Below are 19,844 nucleotides of genomic sequence, written 5' to 3'. Positions count from 1 at the left end.
CTTGATCCTGATAGGAGGATTGCATAAATTTCAACATAGTCAAATCAAGTCAAGTCAATAATAAAGGGATGTCATATGACAACAAAAGCAGATAATGTTTATGTTTTTACACAATTTAATGTGCAAATATAAAATCAACGTGGTGTTAACTATTTTTAATAAAGCGATTTCGCATAATTTTATGACCCATTATAATCACCAAATAATATCTGATATGAATGGAAACTCCGATGTTTCCAAATTCTATTTGTTTCTACAATTTCGGATAGCTTTATTAAATATTTTAAAGTTAACTCCTTCACACTTTTTGAGTTGAATTGTATAAGAATTCAAGTAAAACGGTAAAACCAAGTGTTTTATCGTAATATATATTCAATGGAAATGCTATTGTAAAAATTTATGCACATGATCATTGTATTCTTAGGTTATAGAATTTTTTTTCTCAATAGTATTCATATTACCTTCCATCTCTTCGGTTTCCTCCTAGAAATGAATGTATCCTTGGGCACACATTGTAGTAAACAATGTAAAGGACTGCTATAGCTCCCTCTAGCAATGGCATTAATGGCATATATCGATGAACTTCGTTCATGACGTTTCTTGCAATTTTCATCTTCGATTGCCTTCACAACCATTATTGAGTGATGTTCATAGTGAGCCATAAATGTTTGTGTAACCCCCAACCAAGCGGCTAAATGCTGTATGTTGAATAAAGCCAGGTTTTCCTGCTCTGAGAACTGAATAGGACCATTTTGCATTGGCAGAAACATGCAAATTAAGGTCCATTTACAAACGTTAAGTTGTTAATTAAATTTTAAGTTGCAGTACGTTAAAATGTATGCAGATGATAAGGGCAGTTTACACACATTTAGTTTGTACGTGATTTAGTAATTTATAACTGTTAAGTAGAGTAGTCTGATCTATTTTTTTGATTAAGTAGACGATGTGAATGAGCTTGTAGTGGGTGTGGTCTTGTATCATCCAATGAGCATCGATACCAAATCACTTAAATTTGTAAAATTTTTTTTGAGTACTTAAGTACTTAAAATTTAGTTAAATACTGAATCACTTAATGCATGTAAACAGGCTTTTAAACACGTTCACGTTTGTGTTTTCTCAGGGAGACACATCAGCTCAGATCTATATAGTATATTGCCCTGGCACTAGCTATTTTGTTGTATGCATGCTCTGGTTTGAAGAAAATAGAAAGAAAACACAACAAAAATGAAGAGAAGATCAGTGAAATGTGCATTGCATGACACATTTGACTGTTCCAGAAACAATCGGCCAATCACAGCCAACTTAAAGCGCTGTTGTTGAACGAATTGTGCTCTGTAAGAAAGCAGTCATACTTCTTTTCTTATTGGTGAATGGATGCTATGTCGTACTGGGTGATTCACATTGAATGTGGCATTAAAAATCTGCTCTAGGAGCACGTTTTTAACATCATACTGGAAAAATCAACTTTAGGAAGCATTTAGAGGATTTCAATGCCATGCTGTTCAGGAGCATTATCCAGTATCCAAAAAAGTTCGAAAATAGCATGTCTTTACTTTCAAGGTGCCTTCTGACTTCTGGAATGAAACAGCATTTAAACCAATCCAAAGAACAGCTTTGGTTTTACCTGCCATATGGCGACTTTGTTTTGCAGCCAAACATGTCAGACGGCTCGACAGAAAGTTGCCAAGGTCATCTACTGATGCTATGGACACTGAAAAAAAAAAAAAACTCAGCATAGAAAACATAACAATAATGAAAACCAACAAGCATAACAATAAATAATAAAAATATAACTTTCTAGATAAAATATGAGAAATATAACAATATAAATTAACATAAAGATAGTCGTTATAGAGTATATATTTGACTTTTCCTATCAGTCGTTGTAATGGAATCACGATTACAACCTACATCAACTGTATTTACATATATACAACAAAAGATAACTGAACCATACAACTTAACCTGTCCTGTCAATGGGAGAAGGAAATAATTCACGGCAAATGACACGTTGAAAAAAATGGTGGCGCTAGTTTCGCTTTGTTTTCAAACAGGTTGCTACTTTGTATGTTCGACCGTGTCTTGAAATTTGAAACAGCCGTTCTATTTTGTTGATTTTTTTCAACCTGCTTAGGAAGAATGTGAGAGATATAGCAACCCAGCACCATTAAGTTGGTATTGGTGACTTATTTTTGGAAAAAAGTCGCCAAGGGAAGTGACGGATTATTCCAAAGCTGTTCCTTCCCTTCAGTGCCCGTAGATTTAATAATGACAGTTATACTGTAGTATGTAAGTTGTGCAGTATATAAATTGCATAATTTTTTTTACAGCACCCCCGTACTAAAACAGCACTTTTCATGTGAGATATATGTAGATTCCAAGGCTATTAAGTAGCAGATGTAGCTACAGCATTGGCTGATTGAATTTTAAGTTTGTTTTCAATTTCAAGTTTTTTGCTTTCATTTAAATAAGTCTTTTAAAAACATTTCTAGAAGCACCAGAAAAACATCTAAGAGGGGGTTATAAGTTGTTTAACATGTGCAGTTTATATTTTGTTCTGTTACAAGAATAAGCACTGTTAAAAGGGTTTTTTTTCCAGAAAAACTGGAAAAAAGACAGTGAATACGAAAACTGACTACCAAGGGTTACCCTCATAGTTCCCAGTTTTTGTCTTGTATGTGAAATATCATTGGTGCCACCAATTTGGTGGAAATTTTACAATGTGATAAATATAATTTTATTTTGTTCTGTAAATACATTGAAACAAGTGATATTCTATTACATGTTATCATTTATATGTTCAATATTTTATTTTCATAGTTCACTTCATAAAAGACTGCAAGATGTTGCAGTGTTCTGATGAAAATTTGGCTGTCTTATTCAGAGCTGAGATTTCTGATGACCCTGACCTTTATGTGGAGGCAAGTTTAATTCATTTATCTAATCTTGCAGTATGATGACATGTTAAAAATCACTTTTTGTGTGAGTGTATGTGATTACTAAAAATTGTTTATTAGAAAAAGTGAAGTGAATTACATGGAACACATATGTGCACATTATTTTGTGCAAAGATCAGCAATTCTCAACCTTTTTTGACTCACTGAGTCCTTTCAGTCAGTATTATAATTTCTATGGCAGAGCCCTTATTTTTTTATTAATCAGATTTACTGATCTTATTTCCTTGAGTGGACACAGAGCCTCTGGGAAGTGTACATGGAGCACTGGTTGAGAATTGCTGATAAAGATAGAGATGTAAAATTCTCGAGAATAATCTTTCGGAGAATACTCTCAAGAATATTCTTGAAATATATTCTCATTGAGAAGAATATTTGAGAATATTCTCTGATAGGACTACTATCATAAATAACTTGAGAATATTCTTATAAGTTCTTGATGAGAATATTCTCCGATTATTTATAATATAGTTACATTTAATATCCTTGAGAATATTCTCGGGAAGGACTACTTTCATTAATTACTGGGGAATATTCTTATAGAAAATAATAAGAATTATTCTGAAGTTATTACTAATAGTCCTTCCAGAGAAATATTCTCCTCGATGAGAATATTCTTCAGTTACCAAAATCTTTCCATAGAGTATTATCAAGAACATATGTAATAACATGTATTATAATAGATAATCTCGATAAATAATTTATTGTACTTTATGAGCCGTTTCGGTAGTGAATCATGAGATGAACGATAATTCTTAACTAATTTATTACGGAACAATATTTACATCTCGTTCCCGCCATGTTGTCATTCCCTTCAAGTGTTGCCACCTTCGTAAAACATAATACTGTATTTTCTGGTGTTGCCAGATACATAACAATTCTCCCACACTAAATTAAGAGATGATTAATGATACAATCAAAAGTTATACACAAGAATCAACATTTGAACAGTCACAAGTTCAATCTTTGAACTGGTTTTTTAGAGCGAGTTGAGCGTCTCAGTTGAGTAGTCTGAGCTGGAGGAAAAATAGTTCTTGTTGATCGAGGAGTTGCATTTGAAGTTTGCTCTGTTTCAGTAGAAGCATCTACCATAGATGAAGTCTTGTGTTGGCAAACTGCAGGAATCTCTCGTTGACATACATGATCACTAAAAGTGACAGATTTCTTTTGAGGGAAGTGTCTCATAGGAACTGATAGTCGAATAGGAGTTGGAGAAGACGGTCGATTGACTTCACACCGTCGAAGCTGTTCAAAATGTCTCTTGATAATGTATCCATCATCTAGTTCAACTAGGTAATGAACACGACCCAATCGTTGAACAACAGTTCCATACTTCCATAGGCTTGAATGAGTGTAATTTCTTGACTGTACTCTATCTCCTTCCTTGAAAAATTTGTCAAAGACTGGCTGTGTTGCATTGTTCTTGTATGACTCAGGAGTTGTAGGTTTGAGGAGATCTAGCTTTGTTCTGAGATTCTCTCCCAACAATAATTCTGCTGGTGTCTTTCCACATGAAAGAGGCGTAGCTCTGTACCGAAACAATAGTTTACATAATTTTTCGTGAAGTGTTCCTCGTTCGAATTCCATGCATTTCAGTTTTGTCTTCAGGGTTTGGCAATAACGTTCTGCTTGTCCATTTGTTGAGGGATGACCAGGAGCTATCATTCGTTGTCGAATACCATTTCGTTTGCAGAAGTCCATGAATTCTTGTGATTTGAAAATTGAAGCATTATCACTAACGAGAATTTCTGGCAGTCCATGTCGACTGAATATTTCTCGCAGGAAATGAATTGTAATAGCAGAATCTGGAGCTTTCTTCATGTAGTAGATTTCTGGCCATTTAGACTTCGCATCGATGACAAGTAAGAAAAAATGTCCCATGAAAGGTCCCGCATAGTCCATGTGAACACGTTGCCAATTTCTTGTTGGACTTTCCCAATTGTGCACTGGAGCTTTCTGGGGGTTTTTCTTGACGTCACAACAGTTCTTGCAACTTTTCACTAGACTTTCTATGTCAGAGTCAATATTCTTCCAATAGCAGTAATTTCGAGCAAGTGCTTTCATCTTCACTATTCCACAATGAGTTGAGTGTAGTTCTTGAAGGATGGTTGGTTGAAGTGTCTTAGGTATTATTACACGCTGTCCACGAAGTAGAATTCCTTCTTGTAATGTTATTTCTGGGTCATATAAAGTTCCTTCCATCACATTTTTCTTTAGTTCACGTAGATCATCATCCAATTCTGTTTCTTTTCGGATTTCTTCAGAAGTAATTGTGTCTGTGGATATGTGTCTAATCACTGATGCTTGCAGGATGTATTCATCATCAACAGTATTGACTTGTACATCTGTCAGTGGTAAGGGACTTCTCGACAAAGAGTCTACATTTGCATGTTCGGATGATTTTCGATGTTTGATTTCATAGTCGAAGTTGGAAAGGAAATGTGCATACCGCAACATTCTTGTAGCTGACAATGCTGGAAGTTTTTTCTCTGGATGCAAGAGAGTCATCATTGGTTTATTGTCCACAACCAATGTGAATTTTCGACCAAAGATGTAATCATAGAACTTTCTGCATGCCCAATATACAGCTGTAGCTTCTCGATCGAGCTGGCTGTAATTTTTCTCAGCAGCTGTTAGTGATCTTGAAGCGAATGCAATAGGACGTTCACTTCCATCAGGCATAATATGCGATAATATTCCGGATAGACCATGTGGACTAGCATCAGTAGCCAAAGTCACTGGAAGTTCTGGAGTAAATGGTATGAGGACTTGGTCACTAGCAATTTCAGACTTGATTTTTATCCATGCTGCTTCACAATCAGCTGTCCAGTTGAACGGAATACTTTTCTTGAGAAGATTATTTAGTGGGTGAAGTAACCTTGATGCACTCTTGATGAATTTCGAGTAATACATAACTAAGCCCAAAAATTGTCTCAATTCGTCAACATTTTTTGGTCTGGGTGCTTCGTGAATAGCTTGAATCTTAGCTGGAGATTTGTTCAGTCCTTTGGAAGTTATAACATGTCCAAGGTATTCTACACTTTTTTCAAAAAATTTACATTTCTTGATATTTACATGCAAATGATATTTTCGTAATTTATTTAGAACATTCAGCAAGTGTGTTGTGCATTCCTCATAAGTCTTGCCTTGTATAATTAAATCATCAAAATATGCAGTTACTCCATCTAAATCTTGAACAAACTGATCCATGAAAGAATGAAATTCGTTCGGCGCAGTTTTAATACCAAAAAACAATCTTTTTGCCAAATAGGTACCTCGATGTGTAGAGATCGTTTGAACTTTTGCACTGTCTTCATCGACTGCTAAATGCAAATATGCTTTATGGATATCCAAGGTGCAGAAATATGATCCACCTCGTAGCTTGTTGAATATATCTTCAATCTTGGGTATTGGGTGTCTGGCATCATGAAGTTGATTGTTTACAGTCACCTTGTAATCAGCACAAAGTCTTACAGAACCATCAGATTTTGGCACGATGACAAGTGGAGTTCCCCATTCTGAATGATCCACTTTTTCTATGATCCCTTGATCACACAAGTTATCCAGTTCTTTTTCAACTTTTTCACGCAAAGCATATGGTACTGGACGGGGTTTAACAAACACTGGTTTGGCATCTTTTCGCAATTTCAGGGAGCATGTATAATCTGGAATCTTGCCCACTGTTTGTTCAAAAACATCAGAGTATTCATTGACAATACTAGGAACAGATCTTTTTACGGCACACACAGGTATATGCTTGACACTTGAGGAATCATGAATGTCATTTATGTTGATATCCAATTTACGCATCCAATTTCGACCAAGGATAGGTTCTCTCTTCAAATTGACAAGGTATAATTCTTCTTCACTGGATTTAGCATTGTAGCATACAGTCACTTTGACGTATCCGATAGGTTTGAAAATTTCACCTGTATAACTTCGGAAAAATATATTTGTTTTCAGGATCGGAAGATTTAGGTTTAAGCGCCTGTAGCCACTTATGTTCATGATGCTCACACGACTACCAGAGTCACATTCGAAACGACAATTTTTCCCATTTAATTGAATGACTGCAAATATTCTATCGTCTTTTTCAGCAGTGTTAGTGCATATATCAACAATTTGGCTCACTTGAAAGTGATCTGGATTTTCCACATATTGAACAGTATTTCCTTCAGATCCGCTTTTATTTTTCCGTTTCAGAAGCTCTGTAATACATACTCTACTGATATGACCTTTTTTGAAGCAAATCTGGCATGAGAGCTTGTGTTTCACTCGACAGTTTTGAGTCTGGTGGTTGTTTTTTCCGCAATGGAGACACACGTTTTCTAACCCGATGTCTCTCAAATTGAGGTTTCGCTTCCGACTTGCCGATCTGTCGCGTCGATGCGGAGTCGATTTCCGTCGCGAACTCCCGCTGTTATTACATTGCGCAATTTTATTCACGCTGGAACCGTAATTACTCTTGTAGAGTTCTTTATTTTCGATTTTCGAAGCTTCAATCGCTAATGCGACTTCGAGTGTTTCGTCGAATGTCAGTTCAGCTTGTTGTAGAATTCTTTCGCGGATTTCGGCATCTTGCAATCCTCGTATAAATTGAGCACGTAGCATGAGGTTGATGACAGATTTTGAGCATTCAGCATTTTCACAACTAGATTTGAATTCGGCGGTTTTCGAAAGTTCTTTTAATGTAGCGATATAATTCGAAATCGGCTCACCTGGGCGTTGTGTGCGGCAAAGAAACTTGTGTTGTTCCGTCAGGATGTTTACCCTTTTGCAGAGATGATCTTTCAAGATTTTCAGCAGGTCGTCGTACGTCTTCGATGAAGGGAGATCCGGTGAAGTTAGACTGGAAAGCAGGTGATAGTACTTGGATCCGAGACAGTTGATTAGCACCATTTTCTTGGCTTCGGCTGTTGAATCCGTGAGTCCTTTGAGCTGGAAGTAGTTTTCGAGTCTTTGTACATATTCACCGAAACTTTCGTTAGCTTCGTCGTAGCATTCAAACGAGATCGATTGTGACTGGAGAAGCGTTTTCACATTGACGCTGGTTGAAGATGCTGGGTGAGTTTCGTTTAGTTTCGAGACGAAATTATTTAAAACGGTTACTAGATCGTCGATGTCTGCCATTTCCGATTCTTTTTTTTTTCACTCGTCGCCAACTTTATTGTACTTTATGAGCCGTTTCGGTAGTGAATCATGAGATGAACGATAATTCTTAACTAATTTATTACGGAACAATATTTACATCTCGTTCCCGCCATGTTGTCATTCCCTTCAAGTGTTGCCACCTTCGTAAAACATAATACTGTATTTTCTGGTGTTGCCAGATACATAACAAATAACTTGAGAATAATAATTATTTTTGATAAGAATATATTCTCTAGTAATTTATAATAGTAGTCCTTTGAGAGAATATTATCTGTCCCCGTCTCTCTTCCCGTCAAGAAGATGGGTATATTTGAATCTGGGCAAGAACATCAGAAACCAGTTCTTTACCTATCGAATCTGGGCAGCCACCGATAGATGAGCGTTAGCTGACTAGCGTACAGCGAAGAGAGATGGTGCCTTCATTTCCCACCCATCCACTGGTTAGAAATTACAGTATAGCAATATATGACCAGAGTTGGTGTGTGGTAAAGTAGTAAAAGAGTACACTGTTTTGTACTGACTTTGTGCCGCTGTGGTGGTCCAGTGGTCATAGTGAAGGACTCACATTGCGAGGATCCGAGTTCGAACCCCACTGGTGACACAGTGGTGGTCGGCTTCTGTGGTTCCCAACTTCAAGGCTCGAATGCGAGCCGATCTCTTCGTTAAAAAGTCTTGCCACAGAGAGCAACAGGCCTACAACATTACAAATATTCAATCATTACACTTCACTCACAATTTGAAGTATGGACGGCAGCACTGGTATATCAGACACAACACTAGCTACACACTCAGACTGTTAGGTGCACTCACTTTGTTCCAGACTCTGCGACGAAGCTGGGCTGGAAGAGATGTCTGCAACAGGATAAGTCCGGTGGCAGAGACCCTGGCATTCATTCATTCATGTACTGACTTTGTCAGGATAAAAAAGCTTGGACTCTGCTGTGATAAGAAAGAATTTGCTAGTGTTAAATTTTTTCTCCCCAATTTTCAAGTCCTGATTTAGAGCATTTTTGTGATATCTATAGTAACCTGACATTCCTATTTCTGCTTGTGGTTGAAGCTATGATGTATAGTTTGTTATGCATTTATCTCTCACCTAGGAATTGCAAAAGCTGAATATTCATGCAGTTGTTATTCCAGTAATGACATTTCAGTATTGTCATTTACCGCAACTGCAAGAAGCTTTGAAAGAACATTATTCTTACGACGGACTTATTTTCACCAGCACAAGAGCTGTAAAAGCTATTGAGAAAGCTTGTCAAGATCTGAAAGAGGGTAATTAATTAAAAAAAAATCCTGTTATGCATATTTATTTGTGTACTCATCAACAAAACATGAACTAGTTTTACTCTCCCCCAGTTAGAAGATGCATTTGCTGAAGCCCCTGTGCAAGATTGAGGTTTAAAGGGGATGGTTTAGTCAATATAAACCTGCTTGGCAAAATCTTTTCCCCTCCTAGAGGAAAAAGAACACTTTTGTTTCTTTTTTCTCCCATCAATACATAGTAATGCTAGACTTGAAATTATTGATTCTGTTTTTTCCCTGGCAAGAGCCTTCTGCTGTGCAGATCTGGGTTCAAATCCTAGTTTGAGTATGGATGTCTACCAACACTATCAAATTCCTTGGATAGTTCATATGGATCTTTTGGCAGTGCATGAAGATCATATTATTATTATTATGCATCTATGCTTGCTAATGTCTGAATCAAATTTCTAAACTAGTTTTTGAGCTCCCTCTGTGTTCTTTTTTAATATGACTATATAGTCAATTTGAGAATGGTTGGAATCGGCAGTTATTTTATCAAATATAGGCCTATTGGGGTCAATTATACTGTTCACATAACATTGCAGAAGAAAAGAATGTGAACAATTTTCTCATTTGAGCAAATCATTCTAGGCAAAAGCCTCAAAGCAGAATATACCAAACATTGTGCCATACATCACAGAACAAACTAAAGAATTATAAAAAAGGAGGCAAAATAACTCTTCTATGCAGAAAATGCTAATACTGTAGAACTGAACATTCTGCATTGGGGGGGGGGGCAGAAGCTTCTATTGATTAGATTGTATGAGGTAAAGTCTAGCCACCACTACTTTACATTGTTGATCTCATGAAAAATAAGTGTTAATAAAATAAGTTTTGCATCAATTCAATCTATGGTAACTCTCACGAAATTAGCCTAAATTGTGTATTTTAGCAGTTTACATTAAATATATTTGACACAGAACTTATTTTTTTCACCACTTTCTATTTGTATTCCAGTTTCTGAAAGGTCACCCATCTTTTTTAATTTTTTCATCAATAGATTTTTGAAATTTGCTTGAACATAATTTCATTTGTTAACGAAATGTCCTTTTCCTGGCTGTCCCCAGCCTAATTTTTAAATTTTAAAATAACCTATCTTAAAACAAAAATATATTTGTTTTTTTTCAATGATGTACATGTTTAGGATCAGTATACCTTCATGTTTCATCTTTTTTATGACTTTAAATATTCTTTATCAATAATTCAGCCAAATAAAAATTTTAATTTTCCCAGCTTTTTTTCTTCATTCGTGACATTTGGGAAACATTTGTTCAAGGCCTACAACATCAGTTGCCATCTATCAAATTTTGTGTATAGAAGGTGGAGAAGAATGTAGCCGTCATTTGAACCTCCTTTTAAATCAATTAGAATTCTAAATTAATTCACAAATTAGGTTAATTCGGAAAAAAAGAGGCAAGCATTTTTATTAAATGCCCTTTTTGCTGGTTTTTTTTTCTTTTTTTTGTAGAAATATATAATTGAAAATTATTTTCACTTTACCACATGTTTCAGTTCAGAGACATCTGTTATTTTTGAAAAGTACATGTTTTCACCATGTTTAGCTTTTGCAAGTGTTGCAAAACATGTAAAAATATTTTCCTCCTGGCCATAGGTAACCAGAAGGAAGGTTTGATGATAAGTTAGGGGGAATAGAAATGAAAAAGAGAATCATATTTTTTGGTTTCAACATCAAGCTGCAGTAATGTTTCATCTAAAGACTTTGGATAGTGCATCTTGTGCTTTAGCAAAACAGAGACATATTAGAAATTTGTTGTCCTCCATGCGCTTGATGAAAAAAGGGAAAAACACAAGTAAAGAAAAAAAAAAATATTGCAATTGACAAAAAAAAATTATTCAGAGTCTCAGTGCTTGTCCAAGTTGAAAATGACCTATCAAAATAGATGAAAATGTTGTGATTGTCAAGCATAAATATCAAGTGAAGTGCTAAAATTGGCAAAACGCCTTGTCGGATATGCCTCTCTCTTAATATGGTTAAATTTAAATTAATTTTTTTCAGCATGAATTTTTTTACAAACTTCATTGCTGACTATATTTCATTTATTAGCAGGTAAAGAAGTGCCCTAAGATTTTTTTTAGATTTTTTGGTTGACATATATAGTTATGTATTTTCTAATCATGAATAATCATTTGAGAATGAATGAAATCTCTTGTCTGCATATAATGTTTTTTGAATATGCACAGTTGATGCTTTAGCTCCATGGAGAAAGAAGGTGAATTTCGCAGTCGGTGAAGCTACAAAGAAAATGGCAGGCAAGTGATATTTATTTTTAAATACAGTTTTAAAATTAAAGTTTTAGGATTGTCATTTTTTATTCCTACACTTAAAACAAATGTAGATACCAAAACCAAAAAAAAAAAAAAATAAAAAAAATAAATAAAATAAAAAATAAAAATAAATAAATAAAAATAAAATAAAATAAAGGTCTTGTCAACAATCATGAAATGTAACAAGAATAAAAGAAAATTATCTTACATGAAAATATGTAGCCTACAGGGTGGTCATAAAATAACTTTCCATGTTTGAAGGCATATACAGCTAAAACTAATGAACGAAATGAATCCAAATTTCATACACATACATGACAGCAACACCAAAATCTTCCCCTATCTGCAACTTTTGGTGCTAATTTTTTTGTGGAATTCATCCTATTTATACCCTCCACAGTCTGCGTATGAAATTTGGATTCATTTCGTTCCTTAGTTTTAGCTGCAAATGCCTCTAAACAAGAAAAGTTATTTTATGGCCACCCTGTATATTAAATAGTTGCTTACCACTTTACAAAAAGCATATCAGCAATTTCTAATCTGTGGCAAGACTTTCAAATAAGATTACCAAGGAATCTTCCGGGCTTCCCCTAGACTAGTACTACCTGACTGTTAGAATGCACTTCTCAACTTTCGTTGACTCACTGAGCCCCCTTTTAGTATATAATTTCTATGGTGAAACCCTGTAGGTCTCTTTTTTTATTTATTTAATAATTTAATGAAATTTACTAATTTATTAATTATTTTATCGAGTGGTGGCGCAGCCCCAAGGGCTCTCGGTCGAGAACACTGCTTTAGAGTATTTAAAAAATAATTTTTAAATCTCAAAGCAAATGTAAATTAACTTAAAAAAAATATCATCTGCTGGTTGACTTATTTTAGAATGCACATATTGAAACTTCAATTAGCAACAATTCTTTGGATAGTGCAATTCATATTTGTTTGCTTGAATGCCAAGTTTTGAATTCATAATATGATCACATTCAGATTACTTCTGCATAAACTGTATGTTCTTTATGTATAAGTTGTCTGCCAGCAAATTGATTAGCTTACCAACCTCTGTACTTTTTTGAGTTGGAATTCAAATTTGGTTTTGTGTGCATGAAAGTACAGTTGGACAGGACCCACACACACATTTTTAAAAAGTATCATAAAGCAGGGCTGGAGAAATCCCAGGTGCCAGGTGGCAACTAAAAAATAGGTATTGGCGTCTGAAATTTTTTTAGTGTGGTTACAAAATTGCAGGCTGAGAGCAGCACAAAATGTTTGGAACTTATAGCAGCATATCTGCCAACTTGAAAGAGAGTTTGGCTATCTTGGTACTTAAGCAAGGCAGAATATTTCTTTTTTACCAAAACAGATCTACATCATTGAGAAATTTATGATAAACACTCTCAGAATGTCTATAAGATTGTTCTATCTCTGTCTCACTTGACGGGTTTTAGCAAAAAGAAAAATCTAAAAAACTTGCTACTAGGCATTACTTTTCATTTGATGCTCTAAAGATGCCTATCATGTATTGTTGTAAAAAAGGTAAAGAAAACCAAGTATCTATCACTACTTGGCAGCATTCTGTGTGTTTAAAATTTTTTTAAAAGTTTTCAACATTTCTTTTAATTATAATTTCAATTTTGTGTTTGTCAGAAGTTGTTACAACTTTTCATATTTGTTACAAATGGATTCAAAATGTATTTTTTCAACTGCTCATAATCAACTTAAAAAGTTCTGGTCCCAGGAACACTTTGTATTAAACCTATAAGCGGCATTGATTAGATATCTAACTTCTTTCAAGGCCTCTTATTTTAACATTGACAACCCTAATATTTTGTGAAGTTGAGTTTTCAATGGATCACTTTTCCCTATACCCTTTACTTTGCACCTGCTGAAAATTGGAAGAAAGTCTATTCAATTTGCAAAGATATAGTATTTTGAGGGGGGAGGAGCTTAGTGATTTCTGCTGTGCCACTTATAGGGTTAAAGTACATAAAACTGTATTTTTAAGGCACATGAACTGAAATTGAAGCATAAATATACATGAAATACATTTTTTGATTTTCTCATCAGAACTGAGGCTTAATCTCCCAACATCTGGTGAATTTTCTGGAAATAGTAAAGATCTTGGAGAATTTATTTCTATGGGTAAGCTGTATGAAAATATTTTTGAAGATGGGCATTTTTATTCAAGTTTGATCAATTTTCCTACATTTATCACTTTTACAGGTTATTATGCATAATTCCCAATCAAAGTTAGTAAGAGAAATATTGCATAAATAATGTTAAGATATCACTTAAATTTCAAACACTTATCAGGGTGCACTAGATATTTCGCCACAAAAAATAAAATGGAAATGTGCTTTTTGGATAAAAACATTTTAATTATTATCGGCATGTAAATGTTTTTTTTCTTTAAAATCTGAGATTCAACCAAAATTAAAGAGAGCTGTTAAAATGAGAAAAAACTATGAATAGGAATAGTAATGTGAAGATCTTGAATAAAACTATGGGTACAGTATGAACTGGAGTGCGATTTGATATAATAAAGTAATGTATAAATTTGTGCACTCACCATTGCTTGAATGTACATTTTTACTAGTGTTATGCATTGATTGGAAAAATATTTTTGGATTGTAACTCATATGTATATGCCTTTACATATAGGTTGTTCAGAATTAAAAAAGAAATTTCTATTTCCTTGTGCCAAAAATAGGAAAGATGCCATATTACAAACTCTTCAGACAAATGGTAAATACTGATTTTTTCAAAGTATTTTCATAATAAAATAAGAATAGCATAATTTCTGCTAAATTAGTTGCTTGCAAGAAAAATTGCATCCAGGAAAATGATCAGAAGGGGGGAAGGTTTTTCTGCTTAAGGAGGTTTGTTTATTGAAAGGAAAAAACCACCAATAAAAGGGTTTTTTTTTTTAATTGCAAAAAGCAGCAGATTTTTGAAGTTGTATATCTTTACCAAATTGTTCAGATTTATTCAAAAATGAGCGATGCTACACTATTTGGCAGAACCGTGGTAAGGTAAGATACTTGAAATTCATCCCAAAAATTCTTCAAATCCTTTTGTCAGTTTCAATTTCCACTTAGCGAGAGATAGAAACAATGATGTGATGAAATTTATGAATTTTTTTTTTAATATGCTACATAATTCAATACCTTTAAGTTTGTTAAAGGACATGAAGCTACATATTTACACATTGAGCTGAAAAAAGTGAAAAATATTCTCTTGGGTATTCATATTCCCAACATCAGCATCAAAATTTAAAAAAGTTGTGCTCAATGTAAATGTGTCAAAGTGAAAAAAAAAGTTTTTAAAAGTCATTCTTATAATTATGGAATTTGCTTGAAAATGGGAATTTGTTTACTTTGTAAATACAGTATGTTATTTTTAAATTTAAGTGATATTACAATTAATTTTGACTCAAAAGCTGTTGTGAATTTGGTTATTATTCTGACATTTCTTCAGCACCAATTGTGGATATTGGCCAGTTTCTCCAATACCCATAGTCATACTGAAATGCATAGCAGCTCCTTAGCCAGAGAGAATCTTATTCATTGAATGAGATGGGTGTAAAATTCTAATGAGCTATTTACATTGAGTGTTAGTTCATTCTATGATATTTTCAAATGTTGACTGGCTTTTGTATAATACCTGATTCTTGAATTTTAATTTTTTTTACTTTTATGTTCTGAAAATATTTCATTACTTCTGATCTGTTATCTTTTATGTTTCAGGTATTGGAATCGATGAGTTGGTTTGCTATGAATCTATTGTCAATAAAGACTTAAAAGATGTTTGGGAGATGGTTGTTGCTTCAAAGAAGGTTATCATAAGTATTAATAATTTTTGGCTAAATAAAACTAACACAATGTTTTCTAGAGGTGGTTATCTACATAGTATTTTATTTACAGTGTCATGGTATGATCCATAATTTCTGATTGCTGTATGTGAGAATATTTCTCTCTTCTTTTCCTTAATAAATTTGTATGCTTGATTCCGTTTTTTTTTTTGTTTGTTTTTGCTCCACAAAATTCTTAATTTTTTAAAAGAACTTCAGCATATATTTGAATATTTTAATGTTTCAGAAATTAAACTGTAGAGTCATGGAACCTAACTTTAAAAAACTAATTCTTTAAAATTTTTAAATCTCTATTATTTTACTTCTTGACTAGAAAAGCAAATATTGAAAATTTTTTTATTCCAGATCTTTTCATATGATTCCTTTTATACGAACATTGCTTACACGAAAGAAAAAAAATGTTTTTTGTATCAAGTATAACTTAGTTCTTAGCTCAAATGTGAGTAAAATATTTGATATACTTCTAAAGCACTTCACTTAGTTTGAATGTTTTCTGTTATGTTTTAGAAAATGCCCGAAATTCTTGTATTCTTCAGCCCATCTGGTGTCCAATTTGTACACTCAATGTTTCATGAGATTAGCTGTGATATATCAAAATTCAAGGCAAGTTTTCTTTTAACTTTTTTTACTCCTTAACTCTCTGGTCTTGACAAATCTTGAGCGCTAAGTTGTCATAGTAACAAATTTTCTTTGTAAAACTGTTTTACATCAAGTCCAGAGTTGTGGGTCTATTTTTGATGCCTCAGGTTTGTGGTAAAATACCATTACAAGAAATGTTGGTGTATATGCATTTTCTATATCACTATTAAAATTATGTTTCTTTAACATAACCACAGTTTGTATTACCCTTGTTTTTCACCTGTGTTAAGGTGAAAAATAAATATACTTAATATCTGGATTACCAGGAACTGATAGATTTTACAAATTCCTACAATTTCCAAGAATATCCTTTCAAAATTAAAACCTTATGGATTCAGTAATATTTTTCAAAGAGCATTATAGATGGTAAATCATGTGACTGGTCATTTCCAATTTATAGCTAATCTGGATTTCATCACAAACTTAAGAGTTTCCTTGGTAATCGAGTATAGTTTGTGCAATAAAATGTTCAGATGATGCCATTGTTATGATGTTTGAACTGAGAACTGTGTGTCCCCCAAACTGTTGAGAAATGTATAAAATTTATAAATGGATTTGAAAACATAGTTTCTGAATCTGAGAGGAAAACACCAAAGTTGAAGATAATAGAAAATTAGCAACACCACAATTTGTGGTGGACAGTTGTGGAAATCTAAGTCATGCGCTTCTTTAAAACTCAGAACATTCCTACAAGATATTATGCCACACTTTTTCTTGACTAAGTGGTTAAACAGTGAATGTAAAAATGAATCCAACAGCAAGACAAAATGAATGTTAAAAATGGTGATGTATTAAAGGTTTTGACATGCAATCAAAGTTGTTTTCAAAAGAAGAACCATTTAATTAAAAAAATAATAATCATAATCTTACTGACATAGGATTCCCCATCAGTACTAGTCTTCTCCACAGATTGCTCATGAAACTCAATGATAGCACATCTGTTCATAACATAACATCATGACATAATTTATTTGTCCCCAATCTATTACGATAAAACTATACAAAATAGAGTTTACAATTAAATTACATATTTTACAATATTTGCTATAAAATATAAAGAGAGAAAGAAAAAATTGTATTTGAATTGACATGGTAGATCAGTTAATTCATAATGTGATGGTGAAAGCTGGGACAGGGAAGAGAGCAGTAGCTAGATAAGAAGCTGGTACGATGCTAAAGTAAGATGCTAAAACAATGAGCACCTGCTTGTGATCATCTATATCATTTTCTGATTTGCTGTTATTGGAACATTATTGGTTGAGGGGCTGAGTATGATTTTACTATTAGCTGGATGAGTCTTTTCAAACTTTCTGAAGATGGTTCTTCAATACATAACACACAGTGTCACAGATGGTGTTGGAATACTTGGATATATTGTGTTTTTCCCCAAAAATAAGACCTGGTCTTCTATTAATGTTCGCTTCTAAAAATGCGTTAGGGTTTATTGTTGAGATAGAGCTTATATTAGGAGCATCCTGAAAAATCACAGGAAAGCTTATATTTTGGTAGAATAACTCTATCTTTTTGAAGCCATTATTGAATGATGGTTACAGAAAATTATGTATATATATATATCAACAAAAAATTGCAACTTCATAAAGCATTTCTCTTGGCTGTTGTCGTTTAACGTAAACAGGAAGTTTGGTTTAAATTTTCAGGACCAAATGAGGCGATGTGTCCATGCCCACCGAAAACACTTGTCGCTTCATTCAGATCTCAGCTCTGGACTGTACCAGTTTACTTATGGCCGGGATTAACCTATAAAAGTTTGATGAAAGATCTTTTACAAAACTTGGAAAAAAGAAAACATCAATAAGTCTAGTGATCATATTCGCTCGAATGTAACCAATATGCTTATTGGTTGAATTTTTCAAGTTTTATCAAAAGCTTTTACAAAATTTTATAGTGTGATTCTGGCTTATGACAATGACATTCATTGGGTAACCGGAATATGCCATAGGCTGGGAATTACACTATGAAAGGTTAGTAAAATATTTTGATAAAACTTGAAAAATTCAACCAATAAGACTATTTTGTTACATTGGCTTGAATGCAGCCAACACGCTTATCAAATTTATCTGTTTAAGTAGGCATTCACCTCTCATCCAAGGAGGCCTGCTTGGGTGTTAACGAAAATTTAATTTTTACTTATGATGTATTTCTAGTATAAATTTCAATATGAAATCATTTATTCATATTTTTATTTGATAATAAATAATAATAAAACCATTATAATTTTATATAGTTCAATACATCCGTCGTGTTGCAAGCAGGCCCGTAGCCAGAAATTTTGGTGTGGTCGAACAACAGATTTGGTCATCTTTTCCCAGTCATTTTCTCTCATTTTGGGTGGGGGGAGGGGGGGAGGTAGACCTCCAAGTCCCCCGTCTCTCTACAGCCTTGGTGATTTTTTAGATGATTTTAGCTAGGCTTATTAGCTAGGCATACACTCACTTTCTTTTATGTTATTTTTTATGAGCTTTAATGTAAACATCTTTTATGATTGACAAATATACCAAGAAAAAAGTGAAATAATGTGTGTTTTCAATCAAAGCTCAACTGTATGTTAATTAAAATCATTTTTACTCATCGTTGCAGATTTCAGCAATTGGACCAGTTACAAGTGAAGAGCTGTACAAAATAGGAATTGAACCATTTGCTGTTGCAGCAAAACCTACTCCAAAAGATTTGTGTCTGGCTATTTCAAATAAATTACAATAATTTGCTGAACAGTTTATGAATAGAATGAGTGACTCATTTATATGACTCATATTTTATGGGATAAATATTCAGCAGTCTTGCCTTAGTAGGCGCTGTGGTGATCTAGTGGTCATCGTGACGGGCTCGGTTCGTGACCCAGGTTCGAACCCTACCATCGCCAGTGGTTGTCGGCTGAAGTTGGTTGATTTTCTGTGGTTCCCAACTTTTAGACACAAATGAAGGCCAATCTGCCTGTTAAAGACTCTTGCCACATAGAGCAACAGGCCTACAATGATACAATTAGCCAATCATTACACTTCACTCATAGGTAGAAAAATTGATGGTAGATGGCAGTACTACATATAACAATCATTACACACAAAAAAACTTCACATCAGGTGCACAGCACACACATTCCAACATGTACCAATCAGTACGTTAGAAGTTCCGCAGAGGAATGTGGACAAGGTGCATGTATGGTTTAGTAGTAGCAGTCATATTGTCTTAGTAAAAAGGCTTGTTTTTGTACAGGTAATCTTTTTTTCTTCAAAAAGCTGGTTGAAAAGTTGTATCTAATTGTGAATTTGTTACTTTAACATAAAATCTATAAATTGTATCATTTTTTAAAATATAGTCACTCTATTCAGGATGCATGTGTACATATGTTCTGGTAATAATAAAAAGTAAAATATACACAAGTTTTTCCATTTATTTGTACATATAACACTACTGTTTAAGTGTAGATATCCCCATAGCCCATTGCAGAATTTCCAGCTCGGTTCATGTCAGAATTTGTGTTCTGAGTGCATGTGTGCCCCAATGCTGTCAGAGTTGTGCTTGTTTCATGTTATAGCTGGTGCTGAGCATCTATTTTCATAGGCACCGGAACTTAGGGGCTGAGGCCGTTTGATCCCTCTCTCCCAATAAATTTTGTGAGGGGG

The 19,844-nt window shown here is 33.9% G+C and overlaps 1 protein-coding gene across 2 annotated transcripts; it reads left to right on the top strand.

Annotated features, from left to right (window-relative positions):
* The first annotated feature begins 59 nt into the window (after positions 1-59).
* LOC149071212 (uroporphyrinogen-III synthase-like) lies at positions 60-19,445 on the top strand. 2 transcript variants are annotated; one of them, XM_089248110.1, is made up of 9 exons: positions 60-341; positions 2,821-2,921; positions 9,206-9,380; positions 11,613-11,681; positions 13,761-13,835; positions 14,355-14,438; positions 15,440-15,528; positions 16,072-16,167; positions 18,802-19,445. In XM_089248110.1, the coding sequence occupies exons 2-9, from the start codon at positions 2,844-2,846 to the stop codon at positions 18,922-18,924; spliced, it is 789 nt and encodes a 262-aa protein (XP_089104236.1). In that variant the 5' UTR covers positions 60-341; positions 2,821-2,843; the 3' UTR covers positions 18,925-19,445. The 2 variants fall into 2 exon arrangements, with proteins under 2 accessions (XP_089104236.1, XP_089104237.1); XM_089248111.1 differs by lacking the exon at positions 13,761-13,835 and having other exon boundaries at positions 218-341; positions 18,802-19,050.
* The last annotated feature ends 399 nt before the right edge of the window (positions 19,446-19,844 follow it).

This window comes from Pholcus phalangioides, unplaced genomic scaffold (assembly GCF_987345545.1).
Source record: "Pholcus phalangioides strain wild (caught in Gottingen) unplaced genomic scaffold, Ppha-v1.0 ptg000019l_1, whole genome shotgun sequence".
NCBI lineage: Eukaryota > Metazoa > Arthropoda > Arachnida > Araneae > Pholcidae > Pholcus > Pholcus phalangioides.
Note: the sequence above shows the minus strand (reverse complement) of the source record. Positions and strands in the feature narration are given on the sequence as shown.

Coding starts and splice junctions, on each gene's coding strand:
- LOC149071212 (XM_089248110.1), top strand. CDS start 2,844: ATGTTGCAGTGTTCTGATGAAAATTTGGCTGTCTTATTCAGAGCTGAG. Junction 11,682..13,760: donor AGCTACAAAGAAAATGGCAG/GCAAGTGATATT, acceptor TTTTCTCATCAG/AACTGAGGCTTAATCTCCCA. Junction 16,168..18,801: donor GTGATATATCAAAATTCAAG/GCAAGTTTTCTT, acceptor TCATCGTTGCAG/ATTTCAGCAATTGGACCAGT.